This window comes from Lycorma delicatula, chromosome 1 (genome assembly GCF_047948215.1).
Source record: "Lycorma delicatula isolate Av1 chromosome 1, ASM4794821v1, whole genome shotgun sequence".
NCBI lineage: Eukaryota > Metazoa > Arthropoda > Insecta > Hemiptera > Fulgoridae > Lycorma > Lycorma delicatula.
Genome location: NC_134455.1, coordinates 255637612 through 255662699, shown reverse-complemented (window position 1 = coordinate 255662699; position 25088 = coordinate 255637612). Strand labels below are relative to the sequence as shown.

Genomic DNA, 25088 nt, shown 5'->3' with positions numbered 1-25088 from the left:
AACTTGATTGCACAACGTTGCTCTAAATTCCGATGCTCCAAAACACTACTTCACTAATAGGGCTGTCAAAAATAATGTGCTAGCTGAACGGAGTTAAAACTCGTACTGAGCATGTGGAAGGGATGAACAAACCGGTCTAGCACAGACCGGTAGACACAGTGTTCCCACATCGCTCGTAGTGTTACCAATCGCATTACTTTTCTCACACACCTCGTATCAAAAATAAGACTGACAAGCTCTGAAGATCATATTGCCTATTTCACTGATCTTCTATGATTTATCCAGTTTGCAGGAAATTCAGCATAAAATAATTCTCTTACTTCTCTATTAAAGTGATATAATGCAGCATCTTACTAGAAAACTCTTATGCCTTGCAGGAATTCTTTCCAGGTGATCAGCCATAATAATTCTTGATCACTTGCAGAATTTCCTCTCTTAACATCTGCAAATATACAGCTCCTGTAAGACTGCCACCAATTAATAAACATCTGATCACGATTACCTAGAATGACAACATAAACGGTAACCTTTTTGGGATACTAAGTATTAGTTTTAAGTAAAAAATGTAGATTACTGGAGTCCCAGTACCTAAAATCGCATTTAACAAATCCATGTTTAAGAAGATCTACACACACTGAAGCAAACAGTATTGATAAATTATGGGTTATACATCGTAATATTGTTCATTTCTTTGTAAAACTGAATCAGAATCATTTTCTTGAGTTCTTGATGTACCTGCTGCATTTTTTAAATATGGAACTTGTTAGTTTTAAAATGTTTCATAAGATACATTTCAGTTTTATATTTCTCATTACTAATATTTTTAGCAAAGAATACGGATTGAAATCCCTAAAAACTAGCAAAAAAAATACAAATTCTTTTACCATAATTTAGAGGGGGTTTGACCTATTTTATTGTTGATAACAAATTCCAGTTGTACTGAACTTATTTACTAACTTTTTAAAGAGCTTCTTGAAACAAGACAATAAGAAGAAGAGCATTAGTGTTTGTTTTTTTTTGGTAATAAAAGTAAACTTTCATTATAAAAATACATTATTGTTTAAACTAATCCAAAATGGTATTTAAAATATCAGCTAATTAAATCAATGCAGACAGCTTAGTTCAACTGGTTCAAAGGATTTTAAGATAAAAATCAGTGGTTGTAAAGAGAATCAATAAATTTTCATGATTCAAGTTGTTTTTGAGTATTGTTTAATTTTAAGACAGAGTTGTCCAAAGATACACCCTTAACCAGTCATCTTTTTAATGGCTATTATTTTAGATATCATGGTGAAAATTTCACTATTAAGTTATTCATTATGTATTACATTGAAATGATATGTCATATGACCACTGTGTCAGAAAAGAATAAATCTGAATTCAATGTGGTAGAAACAAGGTGCTGTCCAACATTTTAGAATAAGTTAAAAAGTAGTAACTTTTATGTCCAAAATAGTAGTATTTATGTCCAAAATAGATACGGAATCAGCCAGGATAGTCTAAATTAACAATTGTAGAAAAAAAGGAGGGGAACTTACTTTAGATACACACCTGTAATAGTAAGCAATAACACAATACATATCAATAATCATATTAAACACATACTAATACTTCCACAGCTGGAATGTTTAATGTTACATATTTAGCTGAAAATTCTCTTCTCTTTTTATAACAACTGGTTATGAAAAAATGAATATTAAAAAAGTATTCCTATACAAAATTTATTTCAAAATATAATTGTTTTCATACAAATAACAATTCATTAAAAATATTAAAACACATACACATTCATTCAAGAATAAATTACTCCCTCCTAAAAATTATATACAAATTTAACATTACAAAGAGTTAATATGTTCAAAAATTCCAATTAAAGAAAACAGTACTATGATTTGGCAAAAATCAAGAGACATATTATTAGCATATTTACAAGAAATAGATGATAACATTTGATACTCCAAAAATATCCTACATAAATCAATCAGTTTCATCAATCCTGTTTTATTTCATTCAGTTTTATTTTTTGTTTTTATTCAAATTAATATAAAATGTTAATAATATTTTAAAAAATGCTTTAAGCAATGGGTGACAGCAAATGAAAGTGAACAACTCTTTACATAGCTACATAACATTATTTTGAGATCAGTAAGATGTAGTGTACCTGATATACTACTATTCATCATTTTAAACATGTATTTTAATAATAAATCAGATGGATGAAAAAAGGCCAGACAAATTCTTTACCAGGAATTGTTGATCACTATACCAAATGGCTGATCAAGGTAATGATCAAAATAATTTTCTTAAATTTAGAAAGAATCTTAAACTGAAGATAATTTCATGTTGTAGTAGATTTTTAATGAATTACATCAATATAACAACAGAAAGTACAGAAATAGTACAGTAAATTATCAAACTGCAGATTGCTCAGTAAAACAAAACACATAATTTACATTGGTCTTAAAAGCTACAAGCTTACCGATTAAAAGTTTACTTATAGACCCTTTCTTAAATTCATAACACTATGATAAATTTTATTAAAATCTAACGTCGATCTCAGTAGCACAGTGATAGCATATCGACCTTTCATCCAGAGGTCCTGGGTTCAAATCCTGGTCAGGCATGGCATTTTTCACAAGCTACCAAAGTCATTAATTTTATAACTGTAAGATAGTATAAGAGCCTGTTGTTAATATTTAAATAAACAAAAATAAAATAAATTTGTTTAATGAGTAAAACAGAATAAACTTGCCAACTTGTTCAGGAAAAACATTACAAGTATAATGTATAATAAAACTGGTCAATAGATGTAAGGAACAATTATGTATGTGAAGAACAACAAAGAAATAAAAAAACAAACCACTTCAAATAATCAAGTAATAAATATAGCTTTACATTACCTTTACACATATGTAAAACAATGTTGATAAATTGCTGCATGTGTACAAGACTTCAGTATGTTGAATAAATAGTAGTATAATTTGATTTTATACAATGCATAATATTTTGTAAATTAATAAATTACAACAGTTTTAAAATGTTACTAAGGGTAGAATCATTAATATATTCATACAAAATTTCAAGGAATTTAAATAGAATTACATAAAAATAGTTAAAATAATTTTTTTTTAGTTCCATAACACATATATAACAAATGAAAATTAAAAAATCTTATAAATGACATTTTCTGTTTAAGCAGTTGCAATAAGAAACAGTTAATAAATAAAATTGTGTTCAAATATATCTATGAACAAATATTTATTTTTATTCTGTTACTAATAAGTTTTCTTTATAAACAGAAAAGAATAATTCAATAATTTCATGTATTTACTATTATGTATAAATAAGTTTCAAAAATGTTATTTGTATGAAAACTTTACTCCATGCTGAATTAAATCAACTGATTCTGCACTCGCTCTGACATGTCTAGATTTAAGTGACATTAAAAAAATCTAATTTTTCTTAATTTAGTTATGCTATATCTTAATAAGTGTGTGATTTTTCTATATTATTATTTACACATGTAGTAAAAAAATACAAATGTAAAAACTGCTGTAGTTGTTAAAAATATTTTTATTTAAAAAATGATATCCAAGAATTCAATTAAACTAAACATACAAAAAAAATTTAACTACAAAAATGAGAACTAAAAATATATGAGAATTTTCTAAAACGAATAGATTAATGTTTTCCCTTAACTACAACCAACAACAGTAAGTATTTTATTTATTTGTAGAGGCAAATAAATAAATATATTTCTTTTCTGAAAGATGAACTCTATAGGTATAAAGAATGACAATCTTGATAAAGATTCAAATCCAGAATCTTACTAATGAAAGATGTTACCACTCTGCCTGGGAGGTCAACAGAGTGGTAATGCCTCTGACAGAATATCTTGCCAATTAACTGTTTAATGTAGGTAATATAATGTTATTCAGTCTAACGGATTCTCCTCACATAAATAATGAATTATTATATAATTTAATGCACAGCTTGATTCTTTGGCTAAAACCTTCAGAAAATCCCAACTAAAATCTAATATTATTTTCTATAAAGTAGATTCTTTCTGTAATTAATGAATTTGAGGGAGTAATAAACTTCAACAAAAAAAAATTACATATAAATAAATAGTGATCTGGCAAACTTTACAAACTATATCAACAAATTTCTTTAACAATTTAACATTATAATACACAAACTGCAACCCTAAAATTAATTTAAACACAATGGAATCTGAAATTTTATAAGATATGCATTAAAACATTAAAGCCTGAAAACTTTTCATTCCTCATTCAGATTTTGCTTAGACATTACTTCTTTGTGCTCAAATTCATTTTCAGAAAAAAAATTAATTTAGGCAATTATACAATGTTTATTTACAGAAGATTTAATCCAATTCAGATAGTGAATTAATGCTATATATTAAACTACAAGAAAATGTAAGATAATATAAAGATATGTGATGATCAATAAATGAACTTAACCTACTAAAGTACTTATACAGACACAAATTTAAACAATATGGTAAAAAATATTTCCCTTATACCTTAAAAACTAAAAATGAGTAACCTGATGAAATGTCTGAGTCCATTACACAAATATAATTTTTTTATAAGAAAATAAAAATTTTAATAACACATTATTCTTCTAATTACATTAAAATAATTTTATACCTAAGTATCTTAGAATAATATTAAAATAAAATCTTATTTATTTTCCTTGATTAAACCAACACAAAAGTTAAAAAAAAATTACTGTGACCTCATTTTCATGAATTCATTTCTTGAAAAAAATGTATAAATACATCCAGCAATTAAAACGTAGAATTATCAGTCAAACAATATAACTCTATTGAATTAAACAAGCTTTTTAATAAATTTTCTAAAAAAAACTAATAAAAATTACTCAGCGAAGTAATTGTAAAAAAAAGTTAAAAAAGATTGTTAGTTACATCAAAAAATTCCAAGTAGTTATTTTGTGAGATACATCATCATTAAAAAAAGAATAAATTAAAAAAAATTGTATGAAGTAAAGGAAATCATGTTAATATATTTTCTTCAATAAATAACTAATACAATTAATATAAACATTAAACAAAAAAATATATATATTTATATTTATTTATAACAGTTTGACAAACTCTTTCAGCCTTTCAATTTTTAATAGATAAAGAGCTACTAATATCTGAATGTTAGGAATATAAATCTATTAATATTATACAATGTAAAAGCTAAATTAGTTAGGAAACGGATACGACTAGATTGCAATAAAGCATTAACAAAGATACATTACTATGTAAGTAAAGGTAAAACAGGTACTATAAAAATGGAATAGCTCAGTCCCAAAAGAACTCTTTATTTTAATAAAAATTAAACACAATAAACATTATGGGATGAAAATTTAAATTTGCAAAGCACATATGATAAAATACCACATCATTTTGTGCATGCATCACAGATTGATGGATTTTGGCATAAGAGGGAGGAATCAGTGGAGTGTACAACAGCTGAACTGTTTTATTTAACTTGCTAGAAAATATTTACAAAAATAATACTCACTTGTTATAATTGTTAGTTCAACAAATTTTCATTTAAATACACTTAAAACATTTTTTAGTGTTATTCTGAAATCTAAGGAATTAAAAATGAATTTTAATGGTGATCCTTTAATAATATAAGAACAACACACACAAACTAAATTAACTCAAAGAAAAAGAAAATATCTATTAAACCAGACACCTAACACTACTCTCTATGAACCAGTTTTGTAATATTTTTCATTGCTCAATTACATAATTTTTACTGAACCACTGATTTTGATAAGTTTAATAAAAATATGCAATTATAAACAAAATAAAAAAGAAAATAATCTAGAAGTTAGTAGGATAGTAATAATTAAGCTTTTTTAGAAAATTTGCTAATTTCAAAATTATAAAATATTTATAAAACCTGTAAATTTTAAAGTAAGAATATTACATGGAATATTAGGAATTAGTTAAAAATAATATTGCACAAGACAAAAATTGCATTAGTTAAAAAAAAAATCATCATATTTAAATATTTCTATAAAAACTGTACCTGAAGAATTCTCTATAATTTCATGAGCATGATTTATTTGTAACACTTTCTGATTACTAATTAACTGTAATTAAACAATAAATATAGCTATCAATGATACCAGCACACTCTGTCAGTCAGAGTTAATTTTGGAAAAGTAGCAAACCATGAACTTGAGCAGTAACAGTGATTGACAAAAAATATAAACACAAGATTATAAAAATTGTTTGAAGGAAGTACTCAAACCCAATTAGTAGTAAGGATTTTAACAAATAAAAATGAAGGACCAACCAGTTGGCGTCAACTAATGAACTATCACCTGCATTATATGCTTTATTTTATAGCAATTCTCATTTAAAATTAAGATAAAGTTTCTTTTATGGAAAAATCATACATTTAATATTAATAAAAACTTTTAATAGCAGTAAAACACCACCATGTTTCAATCATCTCATGACAAATGCCTTAAGAAAACCAGTTGCACAACAAATTCTATGAAAAGTAAGGTAATAAGTGATCAAGCAAGTAAGTCATAAGATGAAGAAGCAAGTTGAAAGTTACTCCTCCATTTCTAAAATAAACTTTCAAGAAGTAAAGAAGTCATGGTAATATGAAAGTTACTTAACTATAATATAATGATAGACAACGAATTCCTAGCTCACATTTCTTTATGAGAAAGGAACAGTGAATACTTTACCATTAGTTGCTTATATGGAAAATTGAAGGTGAGGAAGGAGGCACAGCTATTACAACACTGAGTTGAAATACTGAAAACCTAAATACAATTTAAATGGTAGTTCAACAATTTGCAGCGATTGTATGATTGATCTGCAATAATAGTAGCGCATGTTTTTCACAAAAATATCCCCATCAACAAGTAAAAAAAAACTAAACCTTATCACAATCACTAAAATAAATAAACACTTTTCACGTAATTTATGCTTTACCATGATGAATAAATAATCACCTTACCCCACTAATTAAAAAATCAATTTTCTCTTTTTTTTAAATCTTTGTTGCAGTGGTTAGCTTGTTTTCCATGGTCTTTTTGACAGGGATTTAAATTAAATTACCTGATCTATTGTAACTGGGCAAATTACAGGATCTCATTGCAGACCCTTGTTATGTGATCAGAAATTAAAATCTCCAAAGATATATGCAGAATTAAAATAGACGAAGTTTGAATGTGAAGTAAAGTTTATTTTAAAAGTGGTAAGTATGTTTTATGGTTTTTCTAAGTGAACCATGGAAAATATTCTACACAAAGTATGTTGTTTTAATTATAATTAAAATTTGTACCAAAATAACAGTGTCATTTTTAACTTGAATGTGTTACATTATTTTACCTTTATTGTGAATTAAAAAAAAATCAAGATTATGAAAAGGATTGCAAAATATTTTAACATTTATTAAATGAAGACAAAAAACTCAGCAACCTGAAAATGTAAATAGTAAGAACAATTTCACTTTTATAATAAAACAGAAAGTATTGGAACAATTTTCTTGGCTGGAAGTGAAATAATTGTTTGTTGTGTTTACTTTTTAAATGACTGTATTTCACATCTCTGTGAAACTGTTCAAGTTCCATCTTAAATTTAAAAATTATTATTAGCATTCTTTAAAACTGCACTAATTATAACTGTTTAAAACATTATTTATATAACCTTTTTTTTAAAATGGCAACAGCAGTAAAAAATGCATTTACCCTTTTTTGATTTAAACACTGATCAAGAATGATAACAAGGTATCTCACATAAAGTAAGAGCTTTCAAGACATGGGTAATTCATACCAGAAGAGTGGCTATTTGTTCCGAATACATCCTGTCACTTTTACAAATTTATCACTGTATGGTAATTCTCTAGGCAATCTTGTGGGAACAAAACAGCTTTGTCAAATTAACCTAACATTTAGGAAAATAAATGCACGTATTTGGCCAATTCATAATTAAAATGATTTAACATTCTTTCTGTTACTCTCATGTTAAGACAGTAATTTTTTATTTACTGAGGTAAGCGTTTTACATTATTATATTTTTAATACTATAAAATATTATTTTCTATTTTATTGAACCATTTTATTTTTTTCTCCTATAATAAAACTTAAGCATACAACTATCTTTATTTACTTTTTTTTTGCTTATATTATAATAAAATATATTTAGTTAAATCTAAGCAAAGATTTATTTTTATACATTCTGAATTATTTTTCGTATATAACCAACCAAATCTGAAGTATTTTCAGTTTCATCTCAAGTTTCTTATATAATTATAAATAATTTTATAATCAAAATTATTTAAAATACTGCATTCTGGAAGGTAAGATGTTTGTTAACGAGTTCATTTTGTGGTTTTTCTACAATCTTTTCTATTACAATAAAAAAATTTTTTTTTGTTTTATTTTTTTATTTTAAATTTATACTTATCAATAAATCTGCAATTTTATAATTTAAAAAAAAGTATTCAGATGTTTAATTTTTTAATTTTCTTTTATGTGGCAACAATTTTTTGTTATAATAATGCAATATAAACCACAACAAAAATACTTTTATAACTTATATTTTCTTATCTGTATCATAATGCATTACAATAGGAATGACATATTTTTAAATTATACCTGGTATGGTAAAAATGAACATACTTTGGTATGATTATAACAAGTTCATATCTACTTTATTTTGAAAAAAAAGTTCGTTTTCTTTTCTATGTATAGTTTGTAACTTCTTTTACTTGTTCAAATAAATTTTATCAGTGTAGGAACCTTTGTCAGAATTTTTAGTGTAAAACTGATAGTGAATACTTAATAATATCTGTTTAACAAAGACCGATCAGCAATAAAATTAAATTAAAAAAGTAAGAATAATTAGGGTTCTTGTAAACTTTATAGGGTCCACTTTATTAGTAAATTTTTCAATAATTTTTTTTTTCTTTTATATCAAGGAAATATTGTTCTAGAGTACTGGTTTTATCTCATCCAGTGTGATGAGCTTTCTGTCCTAAATTTTACTGTTTTCAAGAAACAGAAATTCATTCTATATACTTTCTTATTTATAGAATATTCAATGAAGAAATAATAAAACAATAGGGTGTATAAATTTCATAAATGACAGAAAATTAATATATAATTACATTATGTTTTACTTTATTAAAAATATTGATATAGTAAATAATAAAATTTGAGTATATAGTTTTATGCACTATGTCTCAACCACATATGGATGTAAATCTATTTTAAATTATAAATTGTATATCTAAATTTTCACAAAATATGTTCATGCATTATATTTAAGGATTGATAAGAAAGAAAAATTATTTTCAGCTCAGGTGATACAAGTACTAAAAACTGGGAAGCAGTGAACATGACAATTAATAAATAAAAACTAAATTAATACAAATGGATTAATATATATATATAAACAAAACTGATTTAATTTTTCTTTAGCAAAATATATTTTTAAAGGCATATAAATAAATTCAATTATGTTACTAACAAAGTTTTATAAAAACCAAATTAAATATAAACTTAAAGTGGGGTTTAATTCTTAAACACAGTCAGTAAATTCCAAATGTTTGTAGATAATTCTTTATCTACAGTGGAATAAAAGCACATAAGAAAAAATTTTAAAAATTACAAGAGATTAATCATATATTAAGAACAAAACGATAGTGAAATGTCTGGCTAAAAGATGAGTAAATAATCTCAGGGCTAACCCACCTTATGGATCAGAGAAGCTAAAAGTTTAACTAATACCTTTAATTGTTAACAAGTGAGTCTGTGAACAATTTATAGAAAAATCTGCTTATTACAGCAGACAACTCTCTGTATACAGAATTTTGCTATTAGTCAAAAATATTTTAAATACCCAGTAAACTGCAACAGTTTTTCCCCCTTACCTAACTGAGGATGGTTTCCACAAAGATTCTAGAATAATAAATGAGCTGTATGTTTCACTTTGTTTGCTACACCATTTTACAGCAGTTAAGAGGTTTTATTAAAACTGATATGAAAATAGAATTTACTGGAGATTTAAGAATAATTATTTTTTATAGACTGTGACAGAAATTGTGAAAATTTTAAAAACATATTCTTAAAATTGGTTCAAACATCAATATAATTTTGTTATTAAAATGATGTCATGTAGTTTACTTATTAAAAATAGGAACATTTTAAAGTGTAGTGGAATCATTTTAAGAAAAAATATTAAAACTGCAAACATATGTCAGTGATATATCCTGATATAAGACACATATGTATTGTAAACATACAAAGCCAATGATTACACATGAAAACAGTACAAAAAAAAATCATACAATAAATTCATTTTTTCAGTACAATGGAAAATTTTATTTCAGAACGGAGCATCCGTCTAGATTGCATGCCAACTCTTAAAAGTACTGAAAACAAAGTTGATGATTTTTTACAGCATTCACTGTAATTCCACTGCTGCACAATTAAAGACTTATTTTTCATCATACCATCTTTGTATAGTTTACTTAAAAATACTGTCAAGTATAAATAAAAATTTTATATGTAATTATTTTTACAATTTTGAAGATTTATTTTGGTATGCAGCACACATATAACAAATATAAAATAAATCTGTAAAATATTAAATATTCCTATACCATTTGAGCTGATCAATCTTTAACAATATTAAATAATTTAAAAGCATTATTCTGAAATAACATCCCTCTTAGTTTCACATTAAGTATGCTTCAGAAAGCAAACACAAATAAAAATAAATAGATACAAACTGGTTAACGGTATATAAGAGTTAATACTGTAGTCTCAAAATTAACAACGAAAAATTTTAACTTTGCTGCCATTTATTGCATGTGCACATTAAATTAAAAGCGAACATCCAGCCTATCAAACGAGAGAAAAATTGCTTAGAATCTGTTATTTTCTTGACAGGGAAAATGTTGCATTAAATAAATAAATATATATATTATTAAATAAAGAATATCACCTTAAAGGAAGATACTGTACATTAAATTATATCTGATTAACCTATTTAAAAAAGTCTTCACTTGTAATTAGCTGCAATAAAATCTCTTTCTAGCATTTTCTTGATGTTTCTGATACATCATAACACCAACAATTACAGTATATATATATATATATATATATATATATATATATATATATGTGTGTGTGTGTGTGTGTGTAGGAGGTAGAATATGACACAGCAAGGAATAGATGCTGTGGAGAGGTCTATATATATATATATAAGAACAAATTTAAAACCATATTTCTTTGATTAAACGGGCTGTACTAGCAATTATTTATATAAAACTGATGGAATTTAATACATCCATCAAATGATAAAACCCTATCATTACCAATTAGCTTAAATTAACTGTCAAAAAATCTTTTTAAAATATTAGCATTTTCATATTGACAATGATACTATACTTAATAAACGAATACTGAATAAATTCAATCACTTATATATTTAACAACCTTATATTTAATTTATAAGGAAATAGAAAGACAGCATGTTAAAATTGCTGGATGAAATTAACTTACATGAAATTTAAACACTTACAGAATAAATAAAACTATTTTTGAAAAATAATGTTCAAAAAATTTGTCTTAACATATAATGCCAAAAAAATTAAATTTTCATCATTTAATGTTCAATAATAACAGTACAAATGGTTGAAAACTTATTAAATTGAGCAGATGATTAAATTTAAATAAAATTAATTTCAGACAAAGAATATCAGTTTAAAGGAAGATACTGTACATTAAATTATATCTTTGATTAACCTATTAAAAAAAGTCTTCAGTAGTAATTAGCTTCAATAGAATCTCTTTCTAGCATTTTCTTGATGTTTCTGATACATCATAACACCAACAATCACAATTACTATTAAACCAATAGCAGCAAGAAGCATGAGAAAAAATGTTTTCACACCACTCATTGATGGTTTGGGATCTTCAATTCGTTCTGTAAAAAAAATGAAATAGAATAAAATAATAGCATTACAATAAATGTGATTAATTTGAATTATTGAATAATTTGAAAAGTTCAAAAATGTTGAAGAATAAGAAATATAGCAAAATAAGTCATCCAAATATTTAATTTAGATTTACAAGTTTCACTGTAAGTTCAAAAATCATGAAATAATATGGCAACAAAAGCATTTTAGTTGCCATATTTTCCTAGTTGCAATACAATCAACATTATATTTACACATGAACCTACATTACAAACAATAAGCAATTATACATAACACAATTATAAGCAATTACTGTATATGTTAACTGTTTCTGCTAGTGATTGTTAGGTATCAAGATTTTAATTAGTCAGCCAATTTGACTGACTAATTAACATTAAATAACAATACTGGAATGTGAACAACCAAAATATTTCAGTTACGTGAACAGTGTATAACTTTAATGTCATGTTTGTACCAGGAATTACTGCTGCTGTTATATGAATTGACATGTGGAAGTGTAATTTGTTCCTCTCTTTCTTCCTAGTTCTCACTTTTCTTTCTAAAAATGAAAAATCCACAAGTGGAAATTCAATGAAAAATTATTTTTCTTATGGGTTTCCACTGCTAGGTTAAACATGAAATTATATGAGAGAAACAGTATTCTTATAGATATAACATTTTTACATTACCCTCATGACCTTAGAAGGAACAGGTAAAAAATGTTCTTACAAATGGGAAATTGTTAAAAATGAATTTTGCCCTACATAAAACCAACTAAGGGAACATAGCTGGGACTAGTAGATGCACAAAGATTCTAATTCATTTTGTAATAAATATTTTACTTGTAAAAACAAACATTAATTTGTTATAATATTTTATCACTAATACTGATAATTGTTCTAGTTTATAATATACTTTTTTCATATAATCAACAAGTGTACTTTAATGATAACCATGAAAATTAGTTATAAATAACCTTGTTCCATGTTATGTATATATGACTTTGTGCAAAATAACTGTATTTACAATTATTGTCTGGCAGCTCTGATATTAATATCATGTGTTCGTTCAAGTGAAAGTATTGCAATGGATAGATCAAAAAGTATGCATTAACAATGACTGAAACTCAGTAATATGCAATCAGAGGCAATTGAGAAGATAAAAAGTTCTTTTGGTCTTCACTACTGAGCTATATGTACACTGAATTTATGAGTATACTATAAAGTATTATATAATCATTTTTAATATGATGATATACTAAGTAAGAGTAACAAACACTCTGGCAAGCCCAGAGCTTTCTGTTTATGAGATATTTGTTATGAACCTCTTCAGCATTTCTGAATAAACAGTAAAGGATATCACAGATTGATGAGAACACCTTTTCTCACAGTTCAGAAGAAATATTTCATACTTACAATCCATACATTAAAAAGTAAATTTAAATTATATAAAGAAAAATAAGTAAAAAGATGTCAGTAATATTCAGTCACAAGTTATCTGTTAAACACTGAAAAAACTAGTCATGCTTTCTTAATTAGATACTACTGGAATTTGATCTGATTTTTTATACATATTTTATTATTAATTGGTTTTTTTTTAGCAAAAAATCATGGTAAAGATGAGTTAATGAGAACTAATAAAGACTATGTTCTCTCCAGATTCTTAGGAATATGATATTGCAAAAAGAAGCTACGATAAAACTGAGTTTATTTTTGAAGGTTTCTTTATTCCTTTTTCTTTACAAATGTCTTTATTCAAAAGATTAGTTTTATCATAATGTATATCTCAGTTAAAGCTGTACAAGCATACATCACAACACAAAATGTTTAAACTGAACATAAAGATCAGTTTATAAGAGTTAAATCAAGATATCTACTTCTTATTTTATACACACACACAACTGGAGTACAGACAGGAATTTTTTGATTGCAAGAATCAAAGCACCATCATTGCTTTTATAATCTGCAAAAAGTAGTAACAAAGTTTGCCTTTGATTATATATTACACAAAACAATGTAATACAGAAAAACAGTCTCCCATATATTCGAAAAATATGCTAAAATATTTTAAATTATACTTTTAGAAGATCCTTCAGTAGCATTGTGATGCAAATTGCTATTTATAAAATTTAAAATTACAGTAAAAAATGAAATGAAAATATCCCTTTATATCTTACCTCTAGGTGGTTCATAAAATGAAGCTGATGGAATAATATTTGTTCTATCTTCATCATCTTTTACCTAAAATAGAAAGCAATTGTTTTATTACTGTAAATACTAGATATCCACCAATGGCCATCATAAATTATATCACTTTCCTATAAGATGGACTGATTAGCACAAAAAAAACTTTTTTATACCAAGTTAACATAATTGTGGGGACCTTTCAGCTTTATTGACGATGCAAAAAAGAAATTCAAAATTTTCTTCTTAATAACTATCATCACATTTTTACCTTATTAAGATTATTTTCTACAAAAAATGGCTGCTGTCTTTTTTGTAAGCTTTATAATAATAATAATCCACCAAAAATATTGATAAATATTGTTTAATTGAAAAACTGCAAACTTCTACGTAAGCATGAATATTAATAAGATATACTGATTCAAATCCAGAAAACTTTTCCTCCAGATAGAAAAGATTATATTAATATTCTTGAAATAACTCACTTTTCACAAATTAAATGGCTGACAAAAAAGCAAGCCAAACTAGCAGTGTTGAAAATATTAATGATTTTTAGGATCTCCATGTATTAACATTATTAAATGTATGTCATAAGTAAACAATATTATATCATATTATATCTTATTAAGTTGATACTATTAAACCCAAAGAACACATTAAAAAAAAAAAATTGATTAGAAATGAAAACTCATTTCTAAAACAGTAGATTTTCCTTTCGATACATGGAAACATAAGATATTGCTTATTTTAATGTGATACAGCTAAATATGAAGGTGATAATTTTTCATATTTTTATTAGTACATTCCCTGCCATGAACTTTTTGGCAAACATATCACCACTGTGCTGATTTTTTTTTTGTCATTTAGTAGCTCAAATAACCCTACATTACAAGTTTATATTTATTTTTCATGAAAAGGATTTATGACTAATAAAATACATGCACCCAGTACAGGTATCATAGTGCATAAAATGCTTATTCTGTGGTAACTAATTACCATATGTGTTCTTTTGTCCCATCAGGCACTTTATTAAAAAAATAAACATAACACAAAAAATATATAAGTGTAAACATAACAACTAAAAGCTTGTATGATACTTTTGTTTTTTATTAAGTGAAAATTGTTTATAAGTAGAAACTTTTAAAAATTGAATATTTTGTACACCTAAAGTCGAAAATAAATATTTGAGAAAAAGCTGACTGCAATAAAACTAGTGTTGAATTATTAAAATTAAACAATTTTTTTTCAGTATAATGTAATAATATATTAATACTGGAATCATGCTATTTATTTGAATACTCTATTTTTTATTATAGCTTGAATATAACTTAAATAAGAAACTAAATGAAATGATTTCTATTTCCTAAATAATAAACTGGGAATTATTTTTAAAGATACTTACATCTCCAGGCATATCTAATTCATATAATCGTATTGACATAATATCATGATTATCTGAAAGATCACCAGTGGCTGCAGACACACCAAAATAATATCCAGTTGGAAGTTTAATTCCTTTTACAACAAAACATTCTTTCCATACTGCCTTGTTTTCAATATCAGTTGAAACTGAAAAAAATAAAAATTGTTTGTCAATAACAAATAGAAAGATGAAATAAACAAAAATATAGAACTGTCTTCATTTTATTCATCTATCAATTATGATTAATTAGAATCTAGAATTGCAACTCCCAAAATTTTATTACTCAGGACTAACTAATTATAACCAATCATTCTTCAACATAATTTTACAAAATAAAAGAAAGAAACCATATAGGTAACACATCAGACATACAGCATCTAAGAAAGTAAATATAAACCTAAGGGATAATCATTATAATTATAAAATTCTGATTAAAACCTTATTGCAAAAATCATGTCTATCACAGGTAAATACAGAGTAGCCAGGAAATCACCATACCCCTAAAGCTAACAAAAAATACAAGTTAGGATATGTGTTTAGAACATACAGTATTTTCATTGGGGTTGGTTGGCAACAGTTTTTTACAACGTTACACACTGAGTAAAAGACAGTTGTGCTAAAATGGGTGACACAAATAATTACCCACATTGAGGAGCGGTTAGTGACAAGTGTATGGGTTCATGAATGAAAACATATGAATCAAACAATGAAGCTTAATACTGATATGTTTTGGCAATGCTTTAATAAGCTGCCACCACGAAAACCAACAATGTTGGCTTGGGAAAAATGTGCATTTGAATTAGGCAGTGTTAAAACTAGGCTGTGGAGTGGATGAAAGTTAACGCAGTTAGAAACATGTGCTGCTGTTGCAGTTTCCATTGAACAATGAACAATCCCCAATGAAATCAACTCTTAAACAGTCAGCTGAATTTATATACTGCGGATGAAATGCAAGACCATATGAAAAAGGACTTGAAAGTTAGGCCATTTTGTCCAATGTTCATCAATGAACTGTCAGATGCAGACATGGAACGTCGGGCTGTGTCCTGCCGGGCTTTATTAGAAAAATTACCCTCTGCAGTATACCATGGAAAGGTGATTTTTACTGACGAATGTGCAATCTGTTTCAATTCACATGCTAGAAATGTGTTACTTTGAGGGAAAGAAAATCCTTATTATGCGACACAGTTGGAAAGAAATCCACCGCACATCATGATATGGGCTGGAATGATGACAGCTCGCCATTTGTTTGATCCTTATTTATTTGACAGGGCAGTGAATGCACAAACTTATTTTGAGATGTTGAAGGCATGGTTAATAATACAGCTTCAAGAGAAAGATCTCATGGAATAAGTATGGTTGCAGCAGGATTGAGCATCTGCACATTTTGCTCTATCAGTCTGCATGTTTCTGAATGAAACATTTCCAGGATGTTGGATTAGCCTTGGTACTCTAGCATCACCATCTCCATTATCATAGCCACCATGAAGTCCTGATCTCACTACACCAGACAATTGATTATAGGGATTTATCAAGGCACATGTACCTCCACATCACTACAACACAAATGAAGAATTGCATGACACTGTGAAGGATGCCTTCTGTAATGTAACAACAGAAATGCTCCGTCGTGTGTCACAGAGACATGGCGACGTATAGAATTGTGCGTTCAGTATGAGAGCAAACACACAGATCCACTGAACCATTAAAATTAATACTATGTTTAAAGTGAGTAAAACAAATAATTCATTATTAAATCGCATTTTTCATTTATAACTCAATAACTAAAAACATATATAATATATATATATATTATATATGTTTTTATTGGTTTATAAAAACGTTTATTCCGTTATTTTTACAGAATAAATATATTTCTATCATAATATAAATAAGTAATTTATTTATATACGTGGTTATGTGGGTACGTACATATATATGTAAGTTTGTTCCACATCTCCTCCTAAACTAAAGGACAGATTCCAACCAAACTTGGGACAGCTATTACTTACTAACTGAAAAAAAAATACTGTGGGTATTAGAAATTATACATTTGAAAATATTTTACAATACTTTCAGACACTATTAAATTTTGGAAATTTGTAGAACTTCCTAAAAGTTACTACAACATTTCAGAGCATTTCAGATCATTATTGAATATTTTTGAAAATTATTAAATTTTGAAACCAAAACTCTTCTTTTTATTTGAGCTCCAGCAAAAAAGAAAAAAGTTATTTACAGGCAAGCATTCGATTAGTCAATTGGTTAAGCAGTGCTGGGTTATGGTTCACAATGAAGTGGGTCAATAAATTTTAAAAGCAACAGCTATGCAAATATAAAAAAAAAATTAGTTATAATTGTAAGCTTAAAGTTTATATTTAAAATCTATTCAAATAAATATCCTACTTAATATTTTCTTTGAAATGATTACAGCTAGAGGTGATATTCAGGACCATATGTATAGTAATGAATTAAGGATGAATTTTTCTAGCCATCTAAAATGAGGTAGTTGCTCCAGGCAGCCAGAATGTGATTCTGTATATTCATTCAATCACTGTACAAAACTGGAAACTGCAGAGCAAAGGGAACAAATTTTTCAGTACACTTGTATATTGGAATATAGTCTATTACAATAGAGAACTTAAGGTATTAGTCCAAATAGGTAATTTGTTTCCTGTCAAAAAATTAACTATTATAACACACAAAACTGCTGTTTCTAAATCTGTTCCAGATTTAAGCATTGCAATAATACATAAGGGGAAAATAATATGAATTATAAGCATAGGAAAACTTAAAAGCAATCTAATTTTCTTTATTTACTTTACAATACATTATAAAAGGCATTAACTAATTATAAAAAAAGATCAATGATTTAAAAAAAATTCAAAATGAAAGTCAAAAATCTATCCACAATGACGGCTTTAGTAATTTATATCAGATATTAAAAGTTTGCTCATGTATCATAAATCCTTTCAGAGATGATTTTGTCTAAAGTTTGTAATTACAGGTCAATAGACAATTACTATCCATTTAAAGAATTTTGTGCATTTTTTTTGCAACTGGTTCTGAGTTGATTAAGGGAACTAACTGAAATGTAGCAAGTATAATTAAAAGAATTAAGATAACATTCTTTATAAAACAATTTGCTTATTTGTTCTGGAAACTTATTTATTTAATTCTAAAAATCATACTGTATTCTGACCAAATCTTTGTTTCTGCCCATCATAGTTTGAATTAACTTCATTTAATCTCCTGAAAAGTGTTATTATACTACAAACTAGAAGAGCTGTTTAATGAAAGATGAGAAGGTACAGTATTAAGTACAAAGTAAAAAATAATTAAACATAAGAAATTTGCAAGTAACACAGGTTATTTCAGAACAATTGTAATACAACATGAAATAAAAATTCTTGAGCTTGGTAGTAGACACATTTCTGGCAGTGACATGGTTTTTTCTCTTTTTAAAGCGATATTTGATTTAAACAATATATTTGACTAGCAATAATTAAAAACATAACATAGCTGTAATATTCTTGTGTCATTTCTTTACAAAATCAAAGAGAAAAACTAGGGAAGAAGAGTTTGGTTGGGCTAGCAGAAAGCCAAACACTCAAACACAATAGAATCATAAAAACACTTTCACGGCTTTTTTTTATAAACAGTGGTTGTAAATGGAACTGTTGAACATATCTCTACAGATAACATGGAAGAACAAAAATAATAAGATTCAGAATCATGAAATGATATATCAGCCATTTTTTTTTTATTTATATGGATATGCGTACATTATGTTTGTGTTTTTAAGAATTTATATAACAATTTACCTAAGCTCTAATACCATTTCTTAAAAGGCAATGATTTTGTAACTGTAGGAAATGGTTTTTGCCGTTTTTGAATGTTACCCTTTTTTTTTCTAAAAAAAGACTGTAATTTTATTTTCATCATAAAATTTGGCCCAACAGACAATGAATCTATAATTTTGGTTCTTAATTTAGAAAAAAACTGACTACACCATTAGTTGCTTTAGAATCTATTCTATCATTTCTTACATACATTTCATATATAAACAATATAGACATTCAAAGTAACTTGCTGCTGGAGATGTTATTATGACCTTCATAAACTCTGACTAGGCTTCATTTATTGGTAAGTTAAGAAGGGTGTATGACTTACTATTAGTAATAAAATGGCAAAAAATGTCTTACTGATGTTATCAAAGAGTTATTGTTAGTGAATGTAAATTATCCAATTATCCAGCAAATTTTACAACTTCCCACTGTAATTAATTAATAGGCAAATTTTTATGTAGCTTGAAACCTCCCACAGTCCAAACTAGCCAACAAAACTTTTTTCACTCTGTATTACCTAATAAATGAAAAAACAAACAGCTTAAAAATTACAAAATATGTCTGTAGAAAGTCCAATGTAGAATAAAGACACATGTTTGTCCAGTACTGGATGCAAAATGAACAAAATTTTCATTACCGATCTTAGTACACTCACAGTTTGTGAATGAATCATCAGATTTGAAAAATTCTTTCAACAGGAAGTAAATTCAATCTTACTATAACTAACCCACAGTAAGTACAAAAAATACTTATGACTAAAAAACTGACCCTTGATATGGCTTTTTTGATGTCCTCTTAAATAATGAGAACAACATTTGATGTCAGAACAGCAGGAAGAAACACCTGTTACATCATGGCATATATAAAAATTGACAATATTAATTTTACCCTTTTTGATATATTAGGAAGGATGTGTAAAATTCTACCAAAGATGAATGGTTTAATAGCAATCACAGCAAAAACAAGAATCTGTTAGATGCTTTACTTTCTAATAAAGCTGGATTTTTCAGAAATTTCAAGTAACATTTTAATGGTTAAAAAAAACATGTGAGGTACTGTTTTCTGTAAGATTAGTACAGTTTTAAGATGATTATTAAAAATAACATATTTCAGTTAAAATGGTAACAAGCTACATTTTTTCTCCTTCATGAACTTCCTTCTTTCATTAGCCAAACACTAGTAATATCTGTTTTACCTCAACTCAGTTAAGTGATCAGACCAGGCAAAAAATTTTGTGTTGCTGACTTGCTATTCAGCAGAGTGCTGAATTAAATTGGTATCATGCTTTCTTTCCTACTGTCTTTTATTTGACCTCTGCAAACTATTAAAAATTATAAATATTTATCATTTTCATTTATCTGCAATAGCCAAAATGAATTTTAAACACCAAGACTTTTAGAAATATAAAAAAATTATTACAATAATTCAAACTTATGAGACAAGACTTAGATTAAAGTAAAAACTAAAAACAAAAAAGTGAAAGAAAAGGGGTACCTGTTAAAGTATCATCCTGGTAACGTATTGCAATGTGCGTGTCATGATCCAGATTTCGAAATTTTGCCTCGCATCCTGCTAACTGTGTATGGGTCCCATCTCTGTCATGATCATAATGCAGAGTACCATTGTTAACCATAGCTGATATATAAGGATGCTGATGCTGAAAAAAAAATGATTTAGATCACTTGTGACTGGATTAATAAATGTAAAAACAGAAAAAAATCATTTATTACCTACAATAGAAACAAAAAAAACATTCTTTTTCTCAAGAAAAATATGATTCTGATAGTATTTTTTCTCCTGAATACAAATATGATTGGTTTTTCCCCAATTATGTAAAGTTTCCAAAAGACGGGCATTTATAATTTCAAACATTTTAATAGTTTCTGCATTTTTAACTACAGAATATTAAAAAATTTGACTCACCTAGAAAGTAAGAATTGACAATTTTTTGCTATATTTTGCCTGTGCAGCATCCCTGTTGATGGTCCAACAATAACTGGCCAGCATATAGAATTCCGTTTGCCTTGATATCTCTTTTCCATAGCTGATATCTGACGAAAATGTTCCCCGTGCTCATTGCTCACTGTGCTAAGATTTTCCGGGAAGAAATCTAGGTGCGAGTGCAGGAAGTGTACTTTTAGGGACATATTACAACCCAAATTTTTATAAGATGTTATAAGATCATTGAAATCCTAGTAATTTTCTGTCATTCAATTTCCCAAAAACTCTGAGTAACATTTTTGAATGCTTGTCAAGCTGCTTTCTCCAATGAATTCAATAGTTGCTGAAACTTTTCATCATGCATTAGTGATCATATTTGTGGATCCACAAATATCCCTTTAATTTTTGCATCAAGGATTTTAGGAAACTACTGTTTTAAGTACATGAAACCAGGAGTATTGTCCATGAAGCCTTGACGAAATTATTTATTAATCCAAGTTTGATAAGTAAGGGAGGTAGATACACATTTTATTTTTACACAATGGATCATATTTCACATTTTTCTGTTCAGGAATGAGTGATTTGCGTTTAGGCCATTCTTTTCTAATAAAATGGTTTTTTCTGTCCCTACTATCTCATTCACACAAAAACAACAGTACTTTGTGTAACCAACCTGCAGACCATGAATATATGCAATTACCTTCAAATCACCACAAATTATCCATTCATACACTGCATATTGAAGCTTTTTAAATATAAAGGTTTCATATGTTTCTTTCATACTAGCAGAGTGAGCCACAAGTACTGATGGGAATTTATTGCCACTATGCAAAAGCATAGCTTTTAAACTAACTAGAGGAATCAATGAACACGCACCATTCTGATGGGTTATGTTCATTACAAAGTGTCTCCATAAGAGAAGAAATGTCGTTACAAAACACTAAGCCATTTTCTTCAGAAAAATAGTCTTTACATTCAAAATTATAAGTACATTTCTTTGTATTGTTTTGAAGAAGATTCCATCCTTTTAGCCGGGAAGCAAGCATTTCAGACTGTTTTTATGGATAACTTTAAATCTCGTATAAGATCGTTAAGACTTTCTTGAGTCAGTAAATGAGACCAGATGAACTGATTTGTTCAAAAGTTGTATCACCAGCATCTGTTTATTTTTCTTCCTTAATTACATCACACTCTGAGCTTCCTTCATCTAACGTCACATGTTCTGGAGGCTTTGGTATGGGCAATTCTTCGCAGTATGGAACTGGTCTCATTGCAGATTGCAAGATAGGGTACACCACTATTTTTTCGATTTTGACATACTCCCTTTAATGTTTGTTAACTAGAAATAACAGACAGAAGAGTGAACTTTAGGTTTCCTCCAAATTACAGGGATCCCAAATGACATGTGGCGTGTGCCATTTTTCCATGCAGTGAGAAGCCTAGAACACAATAAACAACAGATATGTGGGGCCCAGGCCCTTGTTTGTTGATCCCCGACTTTGTACCCAAAATAAAGTTCATAACACTTTTTTATTAATGGAGTAAGGTTTCACCTTTGGGACTTGAGTGTCACTTCACCACATACATAACAAAAATTCTTAGGATGATTTAAACAAACTCTAGGCATTTCATAACTAACGACTAATTAAAAGAAATAAAGTTGTAAATATATACTAAACAATAAATCAGACACACAAAGCACTCACAATGATGCATTTACTGGTTCACTACTACCTCACAACTGGCATCGTTCTGATGCCAGTCAAATCACGTTTGTACATGTCTATACACGTCTGAATCTGCACAACAGTAGCAACACTACTGTGTTGAGTTAGCTCATTTTAGTGTTTTGAGTTAGCTCATTTGGTTCCATCATATTTACAATGCTCTAGGAGCTTTTACTTGATAATGGGCGAAAAAATGTTTTAAAATATTTAAAAAACTAAAATAACAAAAAAAAAACTACATGAGATGGAGAAATGCTGAATATATATATTTGAAAACAGGATAGAAAACTGTATTAAGTACAACTATTGGTACTTGTGAGCCAAAAATCATGTTGGCCAGTGTTAAAAATCATTGACAACGATATAAAGATATTATTTATAGTTTATATTTTTATTTGTAACCAATACTCTACATGAGCACTGAAAACATAAATTAACAGATATTAGTTTTATTAATTTTTCTACTACTGAATGAAATAGCATTTGTTTGTTGAATGACATAGAGTACTTCTTTTTTTGAATAACTACATTTTTAGGAGAGATTATTCAGGTTAGTTTGCCCATAACTGTTATTGTTACAGCAATAAGCAATAAGCTCAAATCGACCAGTTTATATTGTAGAAATTTTTTCTTTAAAAAAAATTTAATTTACATAAAACAGAATTTTAAGAAGATTAATGATTATCACAATTACAAAAAAGTTATTTTTATGATTATATATTGTCACGTGTTTGCATATCGATCATGGTATTGAGAGAATGACAATTGAAAATGTTTGCAGAATTCAGTCCCATTAACAAAAGACATTAGTGTGACCACTACTCTTAACACTTTTAACCATTAGTCTTATATTAACAACAACAGTAAAATAGATAAGACAAGTATAAAGTTATTTTATTGCAAATACCTTTGCTGTTCACAAATAAAACTACCCTAACAATTTATGAATGAAATTTAGTACAATATCTACTGTTAGATACTATTATATTATACATATATATATATATATATATATATATATATATAATATATTATATATTATATCTACTGTTAGTGAGTTACTGTTACACTTTATAGTCTAACAGTAACTCACCGAACCATTTCTCGTTTTCATATACTGTCCACACTGGAATTACCTGCGACGTCACCTTAACTGCATCAAATGTGTATGCTTAGAAATTCACTTGTTCACTGATCTCCTCACAGAATACTCTTGCTGACTGACATCTTGCAGACTCTCCTTCTAGACTCACATTGTATCATCTTGCGTAGACTGATTTCACAGAAATGGTTTTAACTGGTCTTTCCCAAAGTATTTATACTCTATCCTCTTTACCTGTCGGACTGGACCCAACTCAAAGTGTGAGAATGATCACCCATTCTCACACATTGCCATGAAATTCCTACCCTGGTCTGGTAACTCTTTTCACAGAACAACATTTGTTTAGGTGTGTCAGTACGTAGTATTACAAAATACAATTGTTAAACGGACCTGTTACCTTTACTAAAAAAGTTCCTTTTAGCCCCTTTCTGGATTCCTCCCATTACTATATTTTCTACTACTTTTTTCTTAATTGGTAGGAATCTGTTATTCAGGTCCGTCACAATACATCCAATCCAATACAATATATATTATATATATCTACAATATATATTATACATATATTTTACAACATCCAGTTTTTATATTAACTTTTTTGCTTTATACAAAATATAAATTCAACAATTATCTTACAGAATTTCAAGAAAAATCTCATTATTTTAATATTCTAGTATAATTAAGAAAAAAGTATAATTTGTTCTGGAGTAATGCTCTATAAAAATCTACTACTTCTAAAGGAATAATACGTTATATTATTATGTACACAATTTTTTAATATGGCAACTTTTACACTATCACTTATATTACTATACGCAGAAAAATGTTATACAAGGATGTTCAGAAAAGAAATGAAACTGATTTTTGC

The 25088-nt window shown here is 27.4% G+C and overlaps 1 protein-coding gene across 1 annotated transcript in view; it reads right to left on the bottom strand.

Annotated features, from left to right (window-relative positions):
* Positions 1–1705: 1705 nt before the first annotated feature.
* LOC142330576 (vesicular integral-membrane protein VIP36) overlaps positions 1706–25088 on the bottom strand; it is a 59303-nt gene continuing 35920 nt past the window's right edge. The window contains exons 4-7 of the mRNA XM_075375961.1: positions 20948–21110; positions 15585–15751; positions 14176–14239; positions 1706–12007 (exon numbers count right to left, since the gene is read on the bottom strand). Of these exons, the coding sequence (XP_075232076.1) occupies positions 11859–12007; positions 14176–14239; positions 15585–15751; positions 20948–21110 (543 nt within the window). The 3' untranslated portion in view covers positions 1706–11858. The remainder of the gene's footprint in view (positions 12008–14175; positions 14240–15584; positions 15752–20947; positions 21111–25088) is intronic.